The sequence below is a fragment of the Lucilia cuprina genome, chromosome 6, assembly GCF_022045245.1.
Source record: "Lucilia cuprina isolate Lc7/37 chromosome 6, ASM2204524v1, whole genome shotgun sequence".
Taxonomy (NCBI): Eukaryota; Metazoa; Arthropoda; class Insecta; order Diptera; family Calliphoridae; genus Lucilia; species Lucilia cuprina.
In genome coordinates this window covers 62,983,785-63,006,533 of record NC_060954.1, presented here as the reverse complement: position 1 = coordinate 63,006,533, position 22,749 = coordinate 62,983,785, and the positions used below count along the sequence as shown (strand labels likewise).

The following is a 22,749-nucleotide window of genomic DNA, read 5'->3' as shown; positions in this document are numbered from 1 at the left end:
CTAGCCTATAGTCTAGTTTATAGTCTAGTTTATAGTCTAGTCTATAGCCTAGTCTATAGTCTAGTCTATAGTCTACTCTATAGTCTACTCTATAGTCTACTCTATGGCCTAGTCTATAGTCTAGTCTATAGTATAGTCTATAGTCTAGTCTATAGTCTAGTCTATAGTCTAGTCTATAGTCTAGTCTATAGTCTAGTCTATAGTCTAGTCTATAGTCTAGTCTATAGTCTAGTCTATAGTCTAGTCTATAGTCTAGTCTATAGTCTAGTCTATAGTCTAGTCTATAGTCTAGTCTATAGTTTAGTCTATAGTCTAGTCTATAGTATAGTCTATAGTCTAGTCTATAGTCTAGTCTATAGTCTAGTCTATAGTCTAGTCTATAGTCTAGTCTATAGTCTAGTTTATAGTCTAGTCTATAGTCTAGTTTATAGTCTAGTCTATAGTCTATTCTATAGTCTAGTCTATAGTCTACTCTATAGCCTAGTCTATAGTCTAGTCTATAGTACTTTAAAACCTATTCTATAGTCTAGTCTATAGTCTACTCTATAGCCTAGTCTATAGTCTAGTCTATAGTACTTTAAAACCTAAAAAATACTTTTTTTCTGTGTGTGCTTGGTTTAAATACAATAATAAAGATTAAAATGTTATACATATTATTTTACCTTATTCAAGACAGCCGTTGCTAAAAGATCTTGATATATTGTCGGTTCAAAATAATGCTCTGTACGATGTCTAGGATAATAACCGTTGGCCAAGGGTCTATTATCGCTCGCTTTACTGCGTCTGTCGAGTGCAATTTCCGATACAGCATGATTTTTTGATAACGGTGGTAAACTAATTGTTTCTGCAATAATTTTTTGTATCATCTGACGCAAACGCGTCTCAGAAATGTCTGTGAAATCATTATTGCTTGCTCTAACACGTACTGATTCTCCAGAAATACCATTAGAACTGAGGTCATTTTTGGGATCAGGTAAATCTAAAAACAAACAAAAAATACATTAAGTTATTATCAAATTAATATTGGACGCATATAATGGCAAAAAACATGCTAAACTTTTTAAAGAAATTCTCATGCCATTTTGGTTACCACTAATTTATTTAATGCACATCATTACAGAAAATTATTTATAAATCTAAGTACAATTTAGAAAACGTTCTTATAAGTAGATGGATGGATGTTTGGTTGCATGAATGAAAGAATAATTTGTTTAATGTGAATGTATGGATGTTTGTATATATTTATGTGTAAGTAATATATACTTTACCTAAATTTATTTTTAATACATGCACTACAAATATTGCTAAGGTTGCTACAAATGCGAAAATGCCTGTTAGCAGTCCAAACCAAAAGTCCATTTTTTATTTTAAACACTTTACTTAAATGAACGTTGACGCTTGCGTTAAAGTTAAAATTAGTTTTTTGTTTTGTTTTTGCTTACAGCTAAAATTAATATTTTTGGAAAATACACGTGTTTGTTGCACAGTTTCTATCTATCTATCTATGTTTTTTATTTATATTTTTTGCACTTTATAATTGATTTTTTTGTTTTATTTTTTTTATCAGTTTTCTTCATTTGATTTTGCTCTTTTTTAGTAGTTTTTGTTCAACATTGTTTTCATTTATTAAATTATTTTCTTCTGATACATCTATAAGTATCACATATCGATTTAAATTTTGTAATTTGTTGTATGAGAGAGGAAAAAAAGGAAAATACAAATTGCAATAACGTAAGAGGTTTAGGTTTGTAACAACTAATAGAATTTTCGAAATTAAGTGGAAATTAATGTCAATATTCATGGTTTTGTTTAAATCAATAATTCTCAAGTGGTTTGTGGATATCATGAGGTCCTTAGCAATATTGTGGGGAGTCCACGAAAAAATTTTATACAATTTTTTCAAAAATTATATATAAAAATTCCTGGGTGCTGGATCCTCTTGCTATTTCTGTATAACATATTCATCTTTAAACTGCAAATACTAGCCAGCATAAAATACACATAGTAATTTCAAGAGAATCACTTCTAAAGTAGTCTTGGTCATAACCATAGAAGTAGTGGATTTGAAATTAAAAAAAGGACTTTTCTCCTTTGACTATCCTGTCAAGTCCATGAAGTATATTCTACTAATTTTTCACTTCTTTAAGTGAAGACCTTTTAATATATTACTGATTTACTAAAATGAGTTTCTTTATTGTATTTACTTAATAAATATGTACAGTAGATAAGATGCATTGGAGAGAACCTTAAATTCATACCGATATTATAATTAATAGTTCTATAACCTTTGTATTATATTAAATATACAAAATACAAATTAAAATATTATATTCACTTATTAAATGAATTTTTAATGGTGCAGTTTTAATGATCATCTCATTTAGTTGTGATTTCATTAGCCACTGTATAATTTCACTGAAAAAAATGACCTTGACATTAGATATTTGCTAAAGTCTTAATAATATATTTTTTTAGTCGTGTATAAACATGTATGGGAGTGTGAATAAGAAATCATATACAAATATACACTTGAGTGTTAAACGATATTGTCGAAATTTAAGTAATTATTAATGCTATAGTTTAGTTTTATTTAAAAGTATTAAAACTTTTTTGTTATCCTTTCGAATCCTATCATTGTGGTTTATCTACATGTGTAGATTTCAGATTCCTTTAGACGTATAATTGTCTCATTTACTTAATTGCTGTAAATTACCGATGTTTATTTAAACTTTCAGGTCAAATGGAATTTTATTTAATTAGTGTATAAATTTTGTTAGAAAAAAATTAACAAGTAAATAAACTTCTTTCTAACGTCATAATAAATAAGTACTTTTTTTGTGTAGGATTCAGGGTATAAATATATATTTTTGTTATTGTTTACACATGATTAGTAATGATTTTTTTTCAGCTAACTCATTCAATTATTTAAGTTGTAATCTACGATCTAACACGTTTACAACGAACAAAATATTTGTATTATCAATTTCATACAAATAGCAATTATTATAAAAGCAAAATAAATTCGTTATAACCATGTTGCACGTTGTGTACGAAAACCAGTTTTAATAAATGTTAATCTTTTAATTAAATACTAAGTTACAATATTTTAAGTACATTACAAGTGAGCAGTAAGTTAATTAATTTATTGTAAAAGTTTGAAATAATTTCTTCTCAATCTTTCGTTAATATGTTTGTGGTCAAAAAGTCAAAGTCTATTTTCTAATTGCAAAAACTTGCAACAAAATGGCATCGATTTATTATTGCATTTTTTATACCCACCAACCAAGTGATGTGGAATATTGATTTTGTCATTCCATTTGTAAATTATCGTAATATTCTAGAAGACATTAAACGTCTGTCTGCTGATAGCATGATATGTACTTAAGGGAGTGAATTTTGTAAAAATATTTCCCATATTTACTAGACTCTTTCTAAGTAATGCAGAGGGTATGCAGTAGTCATTGGCAAGTGAGTTGTTGAGGAAGTTTGTGTCATTAACATGTTTTTGATTGGATGTTTCTCGGTTTAACAATTCTTTGCAAAAAACAAGTACGAAACTATAGAAGTATATATGAGCCGATCCTTAATTGATTCATTAATGAATTCTAGAAGTTAAATTTACTCAAGAACACTTTAGAGACTTTGTATCAAATAAGGTCCGATGATAATTTACGGTGTTATTTAGACTTTATTTAAACATAGTTGTGCCATAAGTTTATTCGACTGGTTTGGTTGTATAGCGGTTAGCTGAAAAAAATATTTTCTATAGGCTTTGTCCTTGGGCCAAGGAAAACATTTGTTCCAAATTTCAGCAAATTATCTTAAAGAAAAGCGATTTGTACCTTGCACACAAGGTTAACACAGACAGCACGCCAGAAGGACGAACATGATATAATCATCATAAAAATGGTAAATTGGTTTACTTTATGGACAAATATTTTCCCACTATAATGGTGTAGGGTATGAGAACAGAATAGGCCATGAGGTGAAATTAAATATTTCAAACATTGTTGAAAATTGCAGAATTCTTTGCAACAAACTAAACTAATTATATGTCATTGCAAAATAGATTTATATTTCTCTTTTTAAAATTGTTCCCACAGTGCGTAATTATTGTGTTTTGCGACAATCGCGGTGTACTACACAACAATCAGATGAGACCATTCTTTTTCAACCAGTCTGTTCTAGATATTTTTGTATTGTTTCGATGTTTTATAACTACAGTGTCGCGGAATTTTTTTTAATTTGTTAGCAATAGCAATTAAATATAAAATTTCATTTTACATATAATTAAAATTGAGGTTGAATAAGAAAGTCTATATTTCTAATTATCAATAATTGATATAAACATATTTTAATTTGAGTTGACACTGACCTATGTCTATAAGAGAATATTGATCCTAAAAGAACAATGACACTAATACATACATATGTATATTTAACTATTGATACATTTATCCAACATTTGATTTTCTTTACGCGTTTTATTTATTTTATTTTATTTTGATTTGCATTTGTTTTTTCAACATTTCATGGTAAATTTAAAATGTGTTTTGAACGACACTGCACATTTGTATTTCTTCTTTTTTTATATTTTTAAACTTTTTGGTATTTTTGTTGTTGTTATGATTATTTAATTCATTCATATACATAAATACATACATAAACATAATACATATTACGGAAGTCCACATAAAAAATCGTTATATTTTGAATATGATGATGATTCTTTGGTTTAGTTATTTGTTTATTATTAATGTTGGAATTTTGGCCATTATTATTATCTGGTTTTTGCTTTATTGTTATTATTGTTGTTATTTTGTTTCTTTTAACATTTTGACAATGAGACAACGGTGATAACAGCATTCACGCCAAAAGACAATGCCAAACAAACGCAAACGGAGGTAATTTTATTATTTCACGTTTCTTTCTCTTTTTTCTTTTTTTTGAACATTTATTGCTTTAACATTTAATTCTATTTATTTTCATTTTAATTTTTATTATTAAACTAAATTTCTCTTTCTTTTTTATTATTAACTTAATCTTGAAATGTTGTTTTTTTTCATTTACTTCATAGACCAAATTTTGAACAAATGAGTGTTATGTACAAGAAACAACTATTTTATTATTATTTATTTTATTTTTGTTTTTAAATCATTAACTAAATAAGGCCTACTAAAGTAATATCAGTTAGTTAGTTAGTAATATTTTGTTATTTTCACGTTGGCGCGCGTTTAGCAACTGAACTCGTTGCTTATTTTGTATGATTTTTTTTATTTTTTTAATATTTTTTAATATTGATACCGTCTCTATGACCCTCCGAGCACCTCACATACTCACACTTGTTGAGTTGTATGAGAGAGTGTTTGTGTTAAAGTTTGTTAGACAAAAAAAAAACAATTATTAATATTGTTTTATATTTATTTATAATCAGTTATTAGACATTGGTAGTATATGAGTACGTATCAGATATTTGTTTTTATATTTCGTAAAATTATATATTCGAGCATACAAACATACATACGTATGTATTTATGTGTTAATTAATTTAGAACAAATGTTTTTTTATATTTATTCAATTTAGTCATTCGTTAAATTAAAAGACATTGAGTATGTTCTTTATCAATTTGCAAAGATACGGTGTTGAAAAGGTTCATCTAATGTCATATTTAGTCAAATCGTATATTTTAAAACAGTGTTACCATTGTGCGACTGATTTGTTAATTTTTTTTATTAAATATTTTAATGTGTTGTTTCTAGATAACGTGTAAGTAGTTTGAGTTAAAATTTTACTTGTTTTTTGTTTTTGTTACAATAACAAAATACAAGTAAAATTTGTGCTCAAACTACTCGCTCTTGACCTAGACACATCACATAAATTAATAATTTTGGAATAGATATTTAACATCAAAACGACTCATGGCCCTTTAGGGTGAAGGCATTTTATAGACCAGTCTATAGTCTAGTCTATAGTCTAGTCTATAGTCTAGTCTATAGTCTAGTCTATAGTCTAGTCTATAGTCTAGTCTATAGTCTAGTCTATAGTCTAGTCTATAGTCTAGTCTATAGTCTAGTCTATAGTCTAGTCTATAGTCTAGTCCATAGTCTAGTCTATAGTCTAGTCTATAGTCCAGTCTATGCAGTCTAATCTAGCCTATAGTCTAGCCTATAGTCTAGCCTATAGTCTAGTCTATAGTCTAACCTATAGTCTAGCCTATAGTCTAGCCTATAGTCTAGCCTATAGTCTAGTCTATAGTCTAGTCTATAGTCCAGTCTATAGTCTAGTTTATAGTCTAGTTTATAGTCTAGTCTATAGTCTAGTCTATAGTTTAGTCTATAGTCTAGTCTATAGTCTAGTTTATAGTTTAGTCTATTGTCTAGTCTATAGTCTAGTCTATAGTCTAGTCTATAGTCTAGTCTATAGTCTAGTCTATAGTCTAGTCTATAGTCTAGTCTATAGTCTAGTCTATAGTCTAGTCTATAGTCTAGTCTATAGTCTAGTCTATAGTCTAGTCTATAGTCTAGTCTATAGTCTAGTCTATAGTCTAGTCTATAGTCTAGTCTATAGTCTAGTCTATAGTCTAGTCTATAGTCTAGTCTATAGTCTAGTCTATAGTCTAGTCTATAGTCTAGTCTAGCCTATAGTCTAGCCTATAGTCTAGTCTATAGTCTAACCTATAGTCTAGCATATAGTCTAGCCTATAGTCTAGCCTATAGTCTAGCCTATAGTCTAGTCTATAGTCTAGTCTATAGTCTAGTTTATAGTCTAGTCTATAGTCTAGTCTATAGTTTAGTCTATAGTCTAGTCTATAGTCTAGTCTATAGTTTAGTCTATAGTTTAGTCCACAGTCTAGTCTATAGTCTAGTCTATAGTCTAGTCTATAGTCTAGTCTATAGTCTAGTCTATAGTCTAGTCTATAGTCTAGTCTATAGTCTAGTCTATAGTCTAGTCAATAGTCTAGTCTATAGTCTAGTTTATAGTCTAGTCTATAGTCTAGTCTATAATCTAGTCTATAGTATAGTCTATAGTCTAGTCTATAGTCTAGTCTATAGTATAGTCTATAGTCTTGTCTAGTTTATGATCTAGTCTATAGTCTAGTCTAGTTTATGATCTAGTTTATAGTCTAGTCTATAATGTAGTTTACAATTTTGTCTAAAGTAAATTATCTTAAAAAAAAACAATCTGTCCCATCTTATCGATAGTTTAAATAGTCTATTTGTTTGTTTAGCTCTACAATTTTTTTTCTACAAATTGAGCTGATTTTTATTTATTTGTTTTTCATTAATTAAATTATTTATGGAAAATACTTATAAGTTTTAGCAAAATGTTTAACATTTAACGCGTTAAAAACTTTTATTAATCAAACATGCAATTTTTTAAAGTTTATTAAACAAAAGTTAGGAATGGCAAGCGTTTTTTGAATTAATGAACATATCTTATTTGCTTACCAAATACGGAGTATTTAGCGTTAATATTACAGACGTTTTATAAACATAAACATACAACAATAACTAGATACATCATTTCGTTTGATTGAAATTTAAAGAAAAAAACTCACCGCCATGATTGTGTGTGTAAAATGTTAAAACATTTTCCAGATTTATTAAAATATTACTCAATTTTGAGTGATACTTGTGAAACAAGTTAAGATCTATTAACAAAATAAATAATTTAGAAGTGACAAAAATATAAAACTGATTCATTCATACTGTTATGAAGGTGTTTTTTCTTTGGATTTTTAAACAACCCAAAAAGTATGTTAAACAAATCAGAAAATTCAAGTAACAAATAAAGAAAATTAAAAAAAAAAATAAATGCAAATAAAAAAGCTTAAAACATAAATATTGAGGTATTAATTCGCTTTATAGTAGTAAAAAAGCTTTATAATAAAATATTGTATAAAAAGTATATAATTATTTAAAAATGTTTACTAAAGGTTGTCCATAATGCAATTTTCCAGTTTAAAAATAAATAAAATTTGATCTTTTAATGTTTCTTTTGAAGATCTTTAACTATTATCCGATTAATCGAATAAATTAGTTAAATATGTAAATGGTTTTATACAAAAAAAAATAATTAAATTCTACTCGCATATTTAAAACTTTTATAACAGAAGTTTTTATAATAAAAAACAGTTTTGTGATTATTTTATCGTTGTTAAAATATCTCGAAAAATTAAGAAAACAGAACATAAACCTTAAATAAAGGTGTTATTAAAAGTCGTTGCATCAAAATATTGAAACTAAATTATAATATACTAATAATCGATTTTTTCATAAACATGAATGCAAACAGCTGGAAAATTATATTATTTTAAAGACAACCATCCAGTTTTATTTATTAGAATTACAAATGTTACTTGATACTTACAATTTTCACTTTTTGACAACTGATTGACAGCGATCGTATCCAAATTACCTCCCAATAATTTGGCGACTACTTCTTCGACATATTCTCTTATTTTAAGTTTTTGCTCAGCTGTTATCATAGAAGAATTAGCACCAATTTGACTAACACTTTCAAAATCTATTGGTAATAAATAAGATCATAAATATTAGTCATTAAAAAAACAAAAGTGTGAAAGAATATTATTAATTTGTTTTTATTAATAATACCTCAGCAAAAGTTTTTAGGGTTTTTTTGGTTATGACTCATAATCTAGGAAAAATTTTAGGACTTGTTCTAAAATCAACTAGTTCTAGAACGAGTGCAAACATAATCACTTCAGATTCTTAAACAAATATCTTGGAACTAGTAATGTCGCCATTACTTCTGGAACCTGTACCTCGTAAAATTGTTGTGGTTCTTGAATGCTTCTAAATAGTGTTCAAAGAACTAGTTCTTCCAGTTACAGAAACATTCCAAGTGTCGACTTCATATTACTTCCACAGAACCAGTTCCGAAGCTGACAATTTCGAACAAAAATTATTGGTCTCAACGCTTAAGTAGAACAAGTACAGGCTATAATCATGCGTTCTAGAACTGGTTGTGGTACTAATTGAATTTTTTCTGGGTATTTCATTTTTAATCTATTCTGGGTATTTTTAATTTTTTTTTTCAAAATTTCTATGTATTTTAACTTACGTATAGAACTGTCATTACATTCACTTATTGGAATGTAAATTTCACTTCTAGCTCTTGGCGGATGTATTAATTTCTCCTGATGAAATGATATCTGATCAGCCACCCATGACGAAGTTTGAGCCAGAGATTCTTTAGATGTTTGACACAGCTCGCATTCCCATTCAGCAGTTTTTGGCAGCCAATCAGCACATTTAATACTGCGACAAATATATTTCTGACAGATATAGCATTTTACAAATCTGAAGTAAAGAGAATTCATAAGTCAATTTGTGATATGAAAAAAATATACAAAATAATAAAACTTACGTTTTATCATCTTCTGGATCAATTTCTGCGCAGCAGACATTACAAAAGAATTCATTTTCATTTGATTGCTTCTTTTTTCTATTGGTAATTTTGCTAAAAATAAAGAGAAAATTAAAAATCGTTTAAAATTAGAAATCTTTAGGGAAAAGTAATCAAAGAAAATCTCTAAAAAATTGATGAAATTATTCACAAAATCAAAAACTTTTGTTAGTAATAATTCATAGATAAGTTTATATAATTGTAGTTAATAATATCAATTATGAAAACCAGTCTGCTTTTAAACAATTAATGAATTTTAATTGAATATCCATTAAGGTATGTGAGATATTAAATAACAACTTAATACCTGTACTCAGTGCAAAAGTAATTTATCGCCAAATATTGCTAAAGAATTCTTTCTAAAACAAATGGTAATAATAACAAGAAATGGCGTTTCGCCTTTTTCATACCCTACGCTACTATAGTGGAAAGGGTATTATGCGTTTGTGCTCATGTTTGTAACAACCAAAAATACTGGTCCTATACCCAATACCAATCGACACAGAATCACTTTATGAGTCGATTTAGCTATGTCCGTCAGTGCGCACGCTATAGGTCGCAATTTTTAAGATAATTTTTTAATGATTGGGCCTCATTTGACACTAGCCCCAATGCAAACTCTTCTTCACTTATTAACACTTTAACAAAATTTATAAGGATAAACCCATATTTTCCCCTGCCCCTCCCCAACTGGGCCCTCTTGTAGAAAATCCCTTTTGGTCATTTTAACATATTAACTGGTATAGGGTATCATATTGTCGGCCATTCCCGACTTATTTATTATTAGTCTAGCAACAAGAATTATAAAAATATAGATTACGCATTGCGCAGGATTTTTTTGGTTTAAATCAACAGGTGTTCGATGTGCTACGTCACATCAGCAAATAAAGTGATTGACGTCTAAAAAAAATTTAAAAAAATTTTAAAAACGTCAAAAAATTTTGTAAAAATTTAAAAAAATAAAATACTTTAAATATGAAATGCGCTGTGAAAAATTGCAAAAGCACCAACAACTCCAAGGCGTGCGAAATTAGTTTTTTTTATTTGTATTATGTATTTTATTTGTATTGAAATATTTTTTTATTTTCCAAAAATGTCACTTTGTTTATGTTTTGCTTTTATTTTTCTCAAGTTCTAGGCTGATATGACGTACATGCGCAGAACGAACATTTTTTTACATACTGAATGCGCAATCTATGTTTCTATAATTCTTGGTCTAGCAATAGAAGCCAAACCACTTGTCTAGGTTTAAACATAATAAAATTTTTATAAACAAACAAAAATGAGAAAAAAAAACAAACAAACAAATAGATAAATCTAGTTATTAATTAAATGGAAGAATTCATAATTAAAACTCAAATTTAATTACACAGTGCTACATAACTAATTATTTATCCATTTTGTGAAATTAAAATAAGTTGAAAATTGTTAGAATATGATGTCATTTTTAAAATCAAATTAACAATATTCTTAATCCTCTCACAGCACAGTGCCATTTGTCTTAATCAATTCAAAAATTTTGGCTCCGAATTTTCCATTACATCAGTTTTTCTAGTTATCGAGTTCTAAAAATTCAAATAACTTAATTTTTGGTCGTATTTGAGAGCGCAGACATTTCTGTTTATATAATCAGTTATTTTATCTGAAAGTCCATTCTGTTGACTATATAATATGGGTTTAAACTCTGTTATATCTTCTTTCTTCTTTAAGAGATCTTTTGTTTATGAAAAGAAAAGCTTGCAATTTGTTATAATTTTTACTTAAAAATATTTTTTTGAATTGTTTAAAAAAATCTTTTATATTTGCTGAGCTATCACCGCGCCGGTCGAAACATAATTAGATTGAAGAAAAATAATTGTAAACTTTGAATTAGCATATATCGAAGAAAAAAAGAGATATAACTGAGGCTATGCCGTTATTTTAAAGTCGAAAAATTTATTTTTTAGGTTACATAACCGATTTAAGAAACAAGGATGTTTTCGCGAATATTATATACATTATATCGTTTTTTTTTGAATTGAATTATTTTATTTTTTTTTAATATAAATTACCGTAAAATATATTACAGTATTTTGTATTTTGATTCTACAAATTTATAATAGTAAAATTTTATGCAAATTCAATTAAAAAAGAAACTAGAAATGAATGACGTAGACAAAAGAACTATTTATTTCTATTTCATTTGATATTCAAATTATGCATAGATGATATTCAAATTGTTATGAGTCTGTGCGAATATGTTTAATGATTTGGATTTTGTATCTTTTTATATTTAATTTATGCATGTCTGGTCTGCAAAATCTATTTAACCTATTTTATTTTTTAGTATAAAGAATTTCTAAAAGAATTTTTCCACAAGGTCGATTCTATATAGGTAAAGTAAGTCTTTTGAGTTTTAATGTTCTGGTAGCGATGGGGAAATAACTAATTAAAAAAGGAACTAAACAAAAAATAACTTCTAAACATGGAAGAGTTTAAAGAAATATCAAAAGCATTGTAGAGAAAGAGAAGTTATTTTTATGGTTTCTTAATATTGTTTTTTAATGGCTTCAACAGAAGTCATTATTATGCTATTCTAAAGAAGTGATTTATATGTTATTTTAAAGTAGAGATCATCTTAATCAACAGAATTACATCCAATAAATCGAATTATAAATCTAAAATAATTCGAAAAAATATATATATGTTACAATAGTAAATCTATTGTTACTTATATATTTTTTAAAGTTCTATTTCAGATCTTATCAAATATACTTTGATTATTTCTATTGAATTTTAAGGGCTGCTACATAAATCTAATCACTTACTCTACTAGCATGTAGGGGATAACTAAACAATAATACCAGTAACATTCTATTTATTTTTATATTTCAATAGTTAATGTTATCAAACAACATTTGGCGAGCAGAAAACAATAAGAAAGAAAAGAGGTGTTTGAACTTTATGAAGGCCATTAGAAATACAGACTTACTTAGAATTTAGAATAAAACAAAATCTATAAAAATTAATTGAAGCTTAAAAAAAAAAATAAAAACTAATCTTAAATCATTATTATGAGGCAGTAATTATCTGAAAAAACCCTTTCATCGAATTCATTCTTAGCATAATATTTCTAAGAATGAGGCAATTCAACATAAAAATAATGGGAGATTGTATTTAAGTCTCATGTTTATTTAACAAAATTATCAAAAATAGCAGAATCTAAAAAAACTTTACAGCAGGTTTCTGAAATGTAGGTCTTAAATTTAAAAAAATATATTTTTGACCACATTTGAGACAGTGGTAACAGTGCGAAGATATATTTGTTTCTAAAATCTGTTATGACATCTGAAAGTCCAATCTGTCAACTTTAAAATAAAGGTTTAACCTTTGTTATATCTGCTTTATTCTTTGAGATATGTTATTCTTTTCTGGTAAACAAATTACAAATTTGATTTTCTAAAATTTAATAGTTGTTTCAAGTTTTATATTAAGTCTTCTCGATGAAGTTAAGCCTTTATCTTAAAGTAGATAGATTGCATACTAATAGGTTGCATAACAAATTTTATTTACTCTGATATAAATTCTAAAAATGGTCAAAAACGAGAAGTTCTAAGTTTAACTCAGCTTCATTCTTTAGAAAAACAGGCGCATATCCAGGGGGTTGGGCGGTAAAGGGAAATTCCGACACCTCCAAAACCGAATATTGTTCATACATAAAATAAAATGGTGGAAAAAGGAAAACAGAAAGCAGGTAAAAAAACAAATGAAATCTTCACCAAAAACTTGAGCTGGATGCGCGGTTTTCAAATTTTTAAAATTTTGTTGAACTGTGTAATCGAATTTTGAAATATATTTTGGAAAATTACAAAAGTAAAACCTTCAAAATTTTGTGTTTTTCTTTAAAATGTATATTTTAGATGTGGACTTGATTGCCGAATTAAAATTCTATTTGATTTTTAATAAAAGTTACCAGCTACTGGAGAAATGGAACCGGTTTTAAGTGATTTTTAATTTTTTTTTTGCTCTCCGCTTAGACGATGACGTTTTTGTTATGTTTATTATTCGCATATACGTTTGAATGTATTAGAAAAACAACACACAGTGATTGCATGAAGAAAAACTAACATTTACTAAAAACGTAAGTAGTACGTGTTTTCATTTTCAATTACAACATGTAGTTGGAAAATGCGGAAGTTTTGGAAAAATAATAAAAAAAACAACAATCACCAATAAAAATGAAAGTCTTTTTGGTTGTTTTTACGTAAGTAAATTTTGTTTTCAATTTTTTATTACTTGTTAATGCTTTGAAATACTTAAATTAGTCTTAAAATATCTAAACAATTTATTATTTTATTTAATGAGTACAAAAAAATATCACATTTTCAATTATTTAGATTATTGTTTGTGTTTGTTTCGTTTTAATTACAAATTTACTTAGATTTACTATGATGCCTTATAATTGTTAAGCAAATTACACTGTTTTAAATAAAATTAAGGTTAAAAATTAAATTATTTAATATACATTATATTATAATATTTATATATCAGTCAGAAAGTACCTTGACTTTAAAGATGAAATATTTATGTAGGTTTGTGCATATTTCGTTTTCAATTTGGAAATAACTTATTAATAAATCTAATAAAATAGTTATTAGGAGTATTTCCTAATTTGGACTTTAGCTAAGGTGATTTACTTTTATTTAATTTCATAACGTTGCCAAATGAAATACTAACTTAAAAAAATATTTTTTGTGCTTTTAAAACACAGGCCAACAAATTTGTATACCAGAAACCAAAGTATACTTCTTTAAGAATTTTCTTTCGTTCTATAAAAACTGAAAAATTTACGTTTTAAATAAATATGACCCAAAACGTGCTTCTTTCAGTTTCTACGACACATATCTCTAAAACCTGATACAATGGAAAATTCCAAACCAGATACGTATTCTTTTCAATCCTACAGTATATATTGGTAAAATTATGCTGAACTGTGTAATTTTATTTAGTAATCGTGTTAAAGAAAATTAAAATTGGAGATTGTTGCCTTTGCTCATATGGTTCACACTTTTTGTGAAATATTTCATTAATGAGAATGATCAAATAGATAATACAAGCCAATATACTTTTTTACCTGAACAGTATTCGTATCCGAATTTGCCAATCTGATCAGATTTTCGAGTTATCTTAGCTTAAAGTTTAAATAGATCCTAAAGTTCTGCCGATTGTCTATAAAGGGTTGAAAACAGTTTTTTAATTTGCTGTAAAAAAATTAAATTTTACCTTTTAAAGCGAAAGAAACCTCATTTCAAATTTTGGGTATGGGATATCTCAAAGAAAAAAGAACAAAATATGGCTAAGGTTACATCTTTATTTGGGAGTTAATAAAAAGGTCTTTCAGACGACATAAACATTTTATGAAAAAAAAATGAAATTTGCGGGGTTTCTTCAAAATTTATGTTATGCTGAAGTTAGGAGATAATTCGGATTAAGAGCAACTCGAACCTTTAAAAAATTTACACTCTAGTTTCTGGGTTTCGAGCTTTTTTTTACAAATTTTGTAGGCCAGTGTAATAAAAAGATAAATTACCACTTTCATTTGTGTTTTTAGCTTAAATGGAAATAATAATTACAGTTTTTTTTTTTTGTTTTGCTATAATATGACAATTGGCATTTTGTAACAAGTTTACTTTTTGATACAAACGCATTTTGCATATTAATAAATAACAAAATAAAAACGTTTAAAAAATGAAAACTATTATGCAAATATTCGCAAAGCGAATTCAAACAATAAATAACCGTTAATAAATGTAATGAATGCATGTAATATAAGTCTAGAGAATATTGAAATCACTTGCAACTAGATAAATTTCAATACAAATTGATTTAGTGGCTTAATATTCCCACTGAGTGGTTTTAATACTAAAAATGTGTGTTTTTTGCTCTACAGCATATGTATCACACACTGTACAATTAATTTAAATTGTACACAACTACTGTATAGTGTTAATTTACTAAAATTATTCTAACTAATTGTAGTTTTCGTTTTAGTAGACAAAACGAAATACTTCCGTAGAGTTTGTATGATAATTATTTAAAAAATAGTTATTCTGATCACTGGGATAATCGTAATAATTATATTGATTTTGTTGTTGTAACATGTTTTGTCTTTCCTGTTCCTCTTGTAGATGTTGTTGCTGCTGCTGACGATAACGCATTTGTCGCCTGGCCCATTGATCATAATTGTTGGACAATTCTTCATAGTAAATATCTTCCTCATATTCACCCGAATCATCATAATCCGGATCATAATGATGTGGACGTGTAAACAAACCCGCTGATGTAGTCATTTTTAATAGAATTACTTCTAGGATGCAAACCAGCATAAGTAAACCCAGTAAAGCCAAATGGGTATGATCCCAAAGCTCGAGTTTCTCCCAGCCCCCAATTAGGGATGCCTGTAGTATCATTTTAATTAAATTTTTGTTTTCTTATTTTTTTTCTTAATTAATCAGCGCTTGTTCACTTGTTTTTATTAACACATTACAATTCGTTATTACTTTAAACTATTATTGTTCTGTGAGAGTAGTTTTTTGAGTGTGTGTGTGTGCATGTATTGTATTTTAATTTACACTATTTTTTGTGTGTGTGTTTTTTTTTTGACCGCGTTTTAGAAAATTTAAAAACAGCGACTTTCTCGCACGACTGTTACTTCTGTATTGTTTATTTGTAAATTTGCGAGTCATTCTACAAGCTGTAGTTTGCTGTTGAATTGCTTGTGATGTCTCAGCCAACCTGAATCTACTACAACTCTACGTTGTGTATAGTTTATTTTTTGAAAAATATGTTTGCCAGTGATTCACAATCTTTGAACTGATCATTAAACCAAAAAGTACTTTCACATTTTGTTCATATCAAAAGTTTGAGAAACACTTTATTTAATTTCTGTTTTTTTTTTTTGTTTGTTAACTCAATTTTTGCTTCTTTCCTAAAACTTGTTTTGATTAAAAAACAACAACAAAACTGTTTTAAGTACATAATTGTACTCGTCGCAAAAAAAGTAATTTGTTTATGATTTTGTTTTTTGAATTTTTATTTATAATTTTGCATTCACTTTGTGTGGCGCCAATTTAAAAACAAAATAAATTCAAAAACTTTCCTTAGAACACTTATTTAGTTGAATTTTTAAATAAACAATTAAACTAGTTATGTAGTTATTTATTAACTACTTCATCACATAACGGTTTTATACTGATTCATCTCATAATTTTGTGAAATATTTAAGAAAAAAAGTAAATAAATATATGTGTTTTTGAAAACAGATGTTTGTTTTTCTTAGAATATTTTAATGACGTAGGTAAATATTAAAAATATCAAGTTTTTTGTTTCGTTACTGAAATTTAGAATTGTGAAATTATTTTTTTAAATGTTCTTGGGATAAAATATGCATACATTAGCATGGCTCCGTTTTTAAGGGAACTTATATAAAGTTTAAGTTGAAAGTCTGGCAACTTGGAAGTTGCTAGATAGATAGATAGATAGATAGATAGATAGATAGATAGATAGATAGATAGATAGATAGATAGATAGATAGATAGATAGATAGATAGATAGATAGATAGATAGGTAGATAGATAGATAGATAGATAGATAGATAGATAGATAGATAGATAGATAGATAGATAGATAGATAGATAGATAGATAGATAGATAGATAGATAGATAGATAGATAGATAGATAGATAGATAGATAGATAGATAGATAGATAGATAGATAGATAGATAGATAGATAGATAAATAGACAGGTAATAGATAAACAGACAGTCAGGTACATATGCCTCCCATCTTTTTTATAGTTACTTATAATAGAAAAATGTTGATGAATAAATCACAATTTAGTAATTACAGTAATAAATACGGCATCACTTTTAGTACTCCTCCTAAAAGTAGGCTTTAAAAACAAAGTACAATTTAAAAAACAAACTTGCAATTTGTATCTATTTGAGTTTGTATCTGGGTTTTACTACTAACTAAATAAATACATGCATTATACCGTACAAATATTTAAAAATAGATTAAATTTATGTTTACATTAAGAAAATATTTCTTGCAAAAAACGTGGCAACTTTTTCAAACTTTTCATTCGCGTTCATTTAAAAAAAAAAATTATAAAATTAAATTCTTAAAATTTTCCCGAAATGTCCCATGAACATTTATACAAATTTGTAATAAAATTAATAATCTATAACTGTGTATTTTTTACAAATATTGTTTTCATTTTGAAAGTTTAATATAATTCATTTTAATAATTCTTTATATTTTAATACTTTTGGTTTTCATATTTTGTATTTTTAAATTAAAATATTTTCTTATTTTCGTTATTTACTTGTGTTTTTTTTTTAATTTAATCATTTGTCGGTCAACATTTCTTAAAAGAAAAGTTTTTTCTTTATTAAGTTATTAATTTAGCAAACACTTTTAATACACATGACACACTTTGATTGGAAATTTAGTTTAATAATTTATTTTTTAATTTTACTGCCATTTATGTATTCAAGAATGGTGATTAAACAAAATTAAAACTCATAAACATACCAACGCTTTCGGGGAGTTGCAAAAAATTCAATTGTAACACTCATTGCATTATAATTATTTATTGTTCTTTAACACTGATAACTACAAATTTTTCAAACAACAAATATCATCAATAAATTTATTCAGCTTGCAATCAATCCATTTAATCGATTTAATTTTTAGTTTAGAAGTAACGACTATTTTTTAATAAATACATTTCAATCACACCGTGATTGACTTTTAAACATTTGAATTCTACAACTGGCAGAGAGTTTATGTTTATGGATCGTGGTAAATGTGCACAATTGACAATTATTGGTGGGTTCTTCATTGTCAAATTTGTTTGGCTCATTGGTTTTTCTCTTTCAGTCGTTCAGGGTGTGCTTGTGCAGTTCAAAATCAAATGAGTAAGAAACTTTGTTTGGGCTCATACTGCGACTGTGTTGTGTTTAGGACAGGAAATCAGAATATTGAAAATGAGAGGTTCTTTCTCTTCGTTCGTATTATAAAATATCATAGAATTCTAATTAGACTTTTGGCTATTTACCAAAAAAGAAATTAAAGGGAAAGTTTAAAAAACAATCTTATTAGTGTAATAAAGTACTGATTAGATTTATGAAATTGTCAATTTAATTAATTAAAGTCAGAGAACGTTGAGCATAAATAGAAAAGAATTTTGGTTAATAATCATTTGAAAAGTATTAAGCATTTTTTAAAAAGAGTTAAAATATTTAAATAATGCACAATGGGTATGTTTTTATGTTAATATTATTAAATTTAAATATATATTAGTATCGATATTTTTGTCTTGGTTAAAACGGTTCTGACTTGGTTAAAACAAATATAAATTGAAAAGGAACATATATCTTTGATAACTCAAATCTCGATCGTTTTTTTTTCTGGGAAAAAAGTAAAATACGTTTAAATTAAAAATGGGCTTCGATTTGTGAAGCCCATTTTTTTAGACAAAAATATTAAATGAGCTCTAACTTCGTAAAAACATTTAAATTAAAATTGTACATAGATTTTTGATCACTAATTTTTCCCGTCAAAAAATTTTGGCTAAAAACCTAAAATTTAAATTTATTAGTATCGATATTTTTGTCGAAAACATAGGGCTTGGCCTGTTCCTCTAAATGCGAACGATCAAGTATTTTCTAGTTTTATATTGATATCAACAAATAAAATCGAAAATTGTTTATTGTTTTCAATATAAAATGAAAAAGAAAAGTTCCTTCGCATTTAGAGGAACAGGCAGATAAAATCGGTTCAGACTTCTTAAAAATATTATAAATTGAAAAGGAGCATAGATCTTTGATCATTCAATTCTCGATCCATTGTTTGGTGAAAAAATTCAATTCAATTCCTTGATTTGTAATCGTAATCAGTTTTCCGAAAAAATCAGTCCTAATATCATTAAACATGTTATTTAAAATGCCTCGAACTGAGATAAATAACTCGTTCCTTCAAAAATTTATATATTGGACGACAGCATAAAATCGACACCGACGGACTTGATTTGTACTTATTATATGTATGTAAGAATATTACAATGTCCCGATAAACGATAAGCTTAAAATGACGGAATTTTTTATTGCAGAAATGTGTTTAAATGTTTAAGTACATTTAAAAGCATCTTTTGAGAGATTTTCCTCCAAAAATGTGATTTGATTTGGATTAATTTACATTATTATAATGCTAAAATCACTAAAACATCTGCTTGTGGAAATTTCCATAATTCTTGTAATGCATGTTTAAGGATTAATGTAAATGAAAAAAGGTACCTGCTTGCAAGGACATCTGCCAACAGGTAGTTCGAGATTAATATTTATATTTTCATAGTTGGTTCTTAAGGTTTGAAATTGAAATTAGAAATCAGTGTATTACAATCACTCAACGTGAACACATTTCACTTTTATTTATACTAAGATTGAAGACTCCAAGATGTTTGTGAGGGCTTTTCGGAAGGAATTGGAGAATGGAAAATCTGATTTTCAGTGGAGAATTGTCAAAGGAAAAGTCACTTGAGTTTTAAATTTTATTCAAAAGAGACTAAAAATTTCTGGAAGGCTAATGGTTGAATTTTCAAACTAATTATCCGGGGAATCACTTAAGGCTGAGTGAAACTAAAGGATCAAAGTTAAGTTTGAAAGTGTTATGTATTTAGAATCAAATACACTAAAAATCATTTCATATTACAGACTAAACCTTGATGGCTGAGAAGTTACATTTCACATTAAAGCATTTTTACCTGAGCTGCCATAATATATTTTGGCCCAAGAGAACTAAATATTTTTAAACCGACTCTGTTGGAAAAAGGCACATTTGTAAAATTTCGGTTCGCTATCCTGTGTTCTATCATGTAAACTGAACAATCAAACCGAGGATCCCTCGGCGATCATCTTTTTCACAAGCAAACACTCATATCATAAGTAGCTTTGAAAGTTGTACGACTGTTTCTTATTTTTATTTCTTTCAGATGTTCGATCTATTTATCGCTAATGACCTCAAGATTTTTTAAATTCTACAGAGATCTGGTCCTATTAAGCTCATTCGTGATAAAAATATTAATAGCGAAATTAAAATGAAATAAAGAATATTTCAGGAATGTAATAATTCATCACCTAAATCAGCGACTCTTAGAGGAATCATTATGAAATGAAGTGACAGCTACATTTTCCTAATGAAAGGGTGAAGATTTTTATGGACAAATGGATACTGAAATCATGCAGAGATGCTGACTGTGTCAATTTTTGAATTGAAGACAAATCATTTTATATTTCAATAAAATAGATAAACATAAATATTCAATGACCTTGAGATGTTTGTTGTTGTAAATAAAGTTCTCAGTTTAGAATCGAATTACTTGTAGAAATTTATTGTAATTTCTGGAGAACTGTTATGTAGAAGTAATTTTCGATTCCTAACGGTTCATGAGCTCGTCATCTTTATTAAAGAAACCGTAAACCTAGTGAAACGAATATAAATAATCGCTGACATCTTAACGGAATCAATATAAAATAATGAATGGATTATTATTATTTTGAAATATTCTACACTTTGCATTTAGCGATAGAATCAATAGATATAAAGTAAAAAAAAAAATAATCTAACATGACTTAGGGGAAATAGTTAAAGTCATAAACATTATATGGTCAATAATATTTGCAAACATTTTTTTTCGATTAAAACATTAAATCCATAAACATGAATGTTTACCAATTTAACAATTTCTTCGTTTTTTTTTGGTAAAAAAAAACTTATAAGTTTCCGGTTGTCGGACAATTAACACCTTTCGAAAAAAAAAACAAAATATCATAATGAAAATGAACATTTCGTAATCATTATGTTTTTTCCTTTTTGTTTGTGTTTTTATGATGACGGCGATAGTATCTGCATATAAAACATAGTTTTTTTTTTGCAATTTGGATAAAAAGAAATAAAAAACGTTAATAAAACTTTGTAGTTGCATTTTATGCTTATGCATATGAATAATTAAATAATTTTGTTTTTGGTTTTTTTAATAATAAATTATGCAGTTTGAAAACTATTATTACACAAATATGTAGATTTATTAAGTTGTCATTATAGGTTGCAGTATATTTACTGCTTAAATGGCTAAAATAAGCTCGTGTATTGGCCAACAGAATTAATGTGTTTTTTTTCAAATTATGGAACTGTGCATGTGTGTGATTGACGGAAGCCTACAATTTGTTTAATAATTTTAAATTGTTTAAAAATGCATTTATCTTTGTATGTAAGTATGTATGCACGGGTACAAACAAGTCAATATTATTTAAGTTTTAAGTTATTGCCATCATGTTACGGGCATTAAATTGATATAACAAGACAAAAACGGTTTTTAGATGAGGTGATGTCTGTCTGTCTACCCCTCTGTGGCTGGTGTGTTGACTTTTTATGATTTGAAATTCATTTCAAATAAAGACAAAGACATAAAATTTAAAAACAAAACTTAAAGAGGCAAAAAGTTGTATATAAAAACGTAATTATGTCATATACAAAACAACATGCATATAACAAGCGATTACAAGTGATTCGTAAGAGGAGAAAATAGTTAAACTTGTTTAGTTTACTTGAAACGACATTTCCATGTTTTTATGAATTTATATTTCTGTTTAAATATCTAGTACAAAATCGAAATCCTTATACCCCCAAAAGTGGATAGTAAAACTAGGAAATATATTACATATACAGCCATACAGTGTAACTATCAAAATAGGGTCACTTTGGTAACGTTGTTTATCTCATTATATTTTCTTTTAAATCGTCACCAGCACTGTTGCCACTGTTTTATGCCAAATCTGATGTTTTTGCTATGACAATTTCTAAAGCAGCTGCGGAAAAGGAAAATAATGGGTCTAGTCTAGTCTATAGTCTAGTCTATAGTCTAGTCTATAGTCTAGTCTATAGTCTAGTCTATAGTCTAGACTATAGACTAGACTATAGACTAGACTATAGTCTAGTCTATAGTCTAGTCTATAGTCTAGTCTATAGTCTAGTCTATAGTCTAGTCTATAGTCTAGTCTATAGTCTAGTCTATAGTCTAGCCTATAGTCTAGTCTATAGTCGAGTCTATAGCCTAGTCTATAGTGTAGTCTGTAGTCTAGTCAATAGTCAATTATACGTTAAGAAAATAAATTTAGTAAATTTGGCTTTCGCAAAAATCTATATCTGACATCAGCTGGAAAATTGTAAAAAAAAGTCGGCAACACTGATGACCAAAAAAACAAGAAAAGTTAAATTC

At 27.2% G+C, this 22,749-nt stretch overlaps 2 protein-coding genes across 9 annotated transcripts in view; both read right to left on the bottom strand.

The window, feature by feature from the left end:
• Positions 1 to 22,749, bottom strand: part of LOC111675881 — a 58,440-nt gene that overhangs the window by 22,475 nt on the left and 13,216 nt on the right. For 5 of the 8 annotated variants that reach the window (XM_046953467.1, XM_046953461.1, XM_046953460.1 and 2 more), the window contains 5 exons: positions 9,392 to 9,484; positions 9,086 to 9,324; positions 8,372 to 8,527; positions 7,560 to 7,652; positions 663 to 979 (listed from right to left, as the gene is read on the bottom strand). In XM_046953467.1, coding sequence (XP_046809423.1) covers positions 663 to 979; positions 7,560 to 7,652; positions 8,372 to 8,527; positions 9,086 to 9,324; positions 9,392 to 9,484 — 898 coding nt within the window. Of the gene's footprint in view, positions 1 to 662; positions 980 to 1,268; positions 1,539 to 4,375; positions 6,011 to 7,559; positions 7,653 to 8,371; positions 8,528 to 9,085; positions 9,325 to 9,391; positions 9,485 to 22,749 lie in introns of those variants that run through there. The other 3 variants (XM_046953462.1, XM_046953466.1, XM_046953465.1) reach the window with 3 other exon arrangements.
• On the bottom strand, positions 14,987 to 16,198 carry LOC111675880 (vacuolar protein-sorting-associated protein 36). Its single transcript, XM_023436737.2, has one exon. It carries the CDS (start codon positions 15,877 to 15,879, stop codon positions 15,457 to 15,459), a length of 423 nt encoding a protein of 140 aa, XP_023292505.2. The 5' UTR covers positions 15,880 to 16,198; the 3' UTR covers positions 14,987 to 15,456.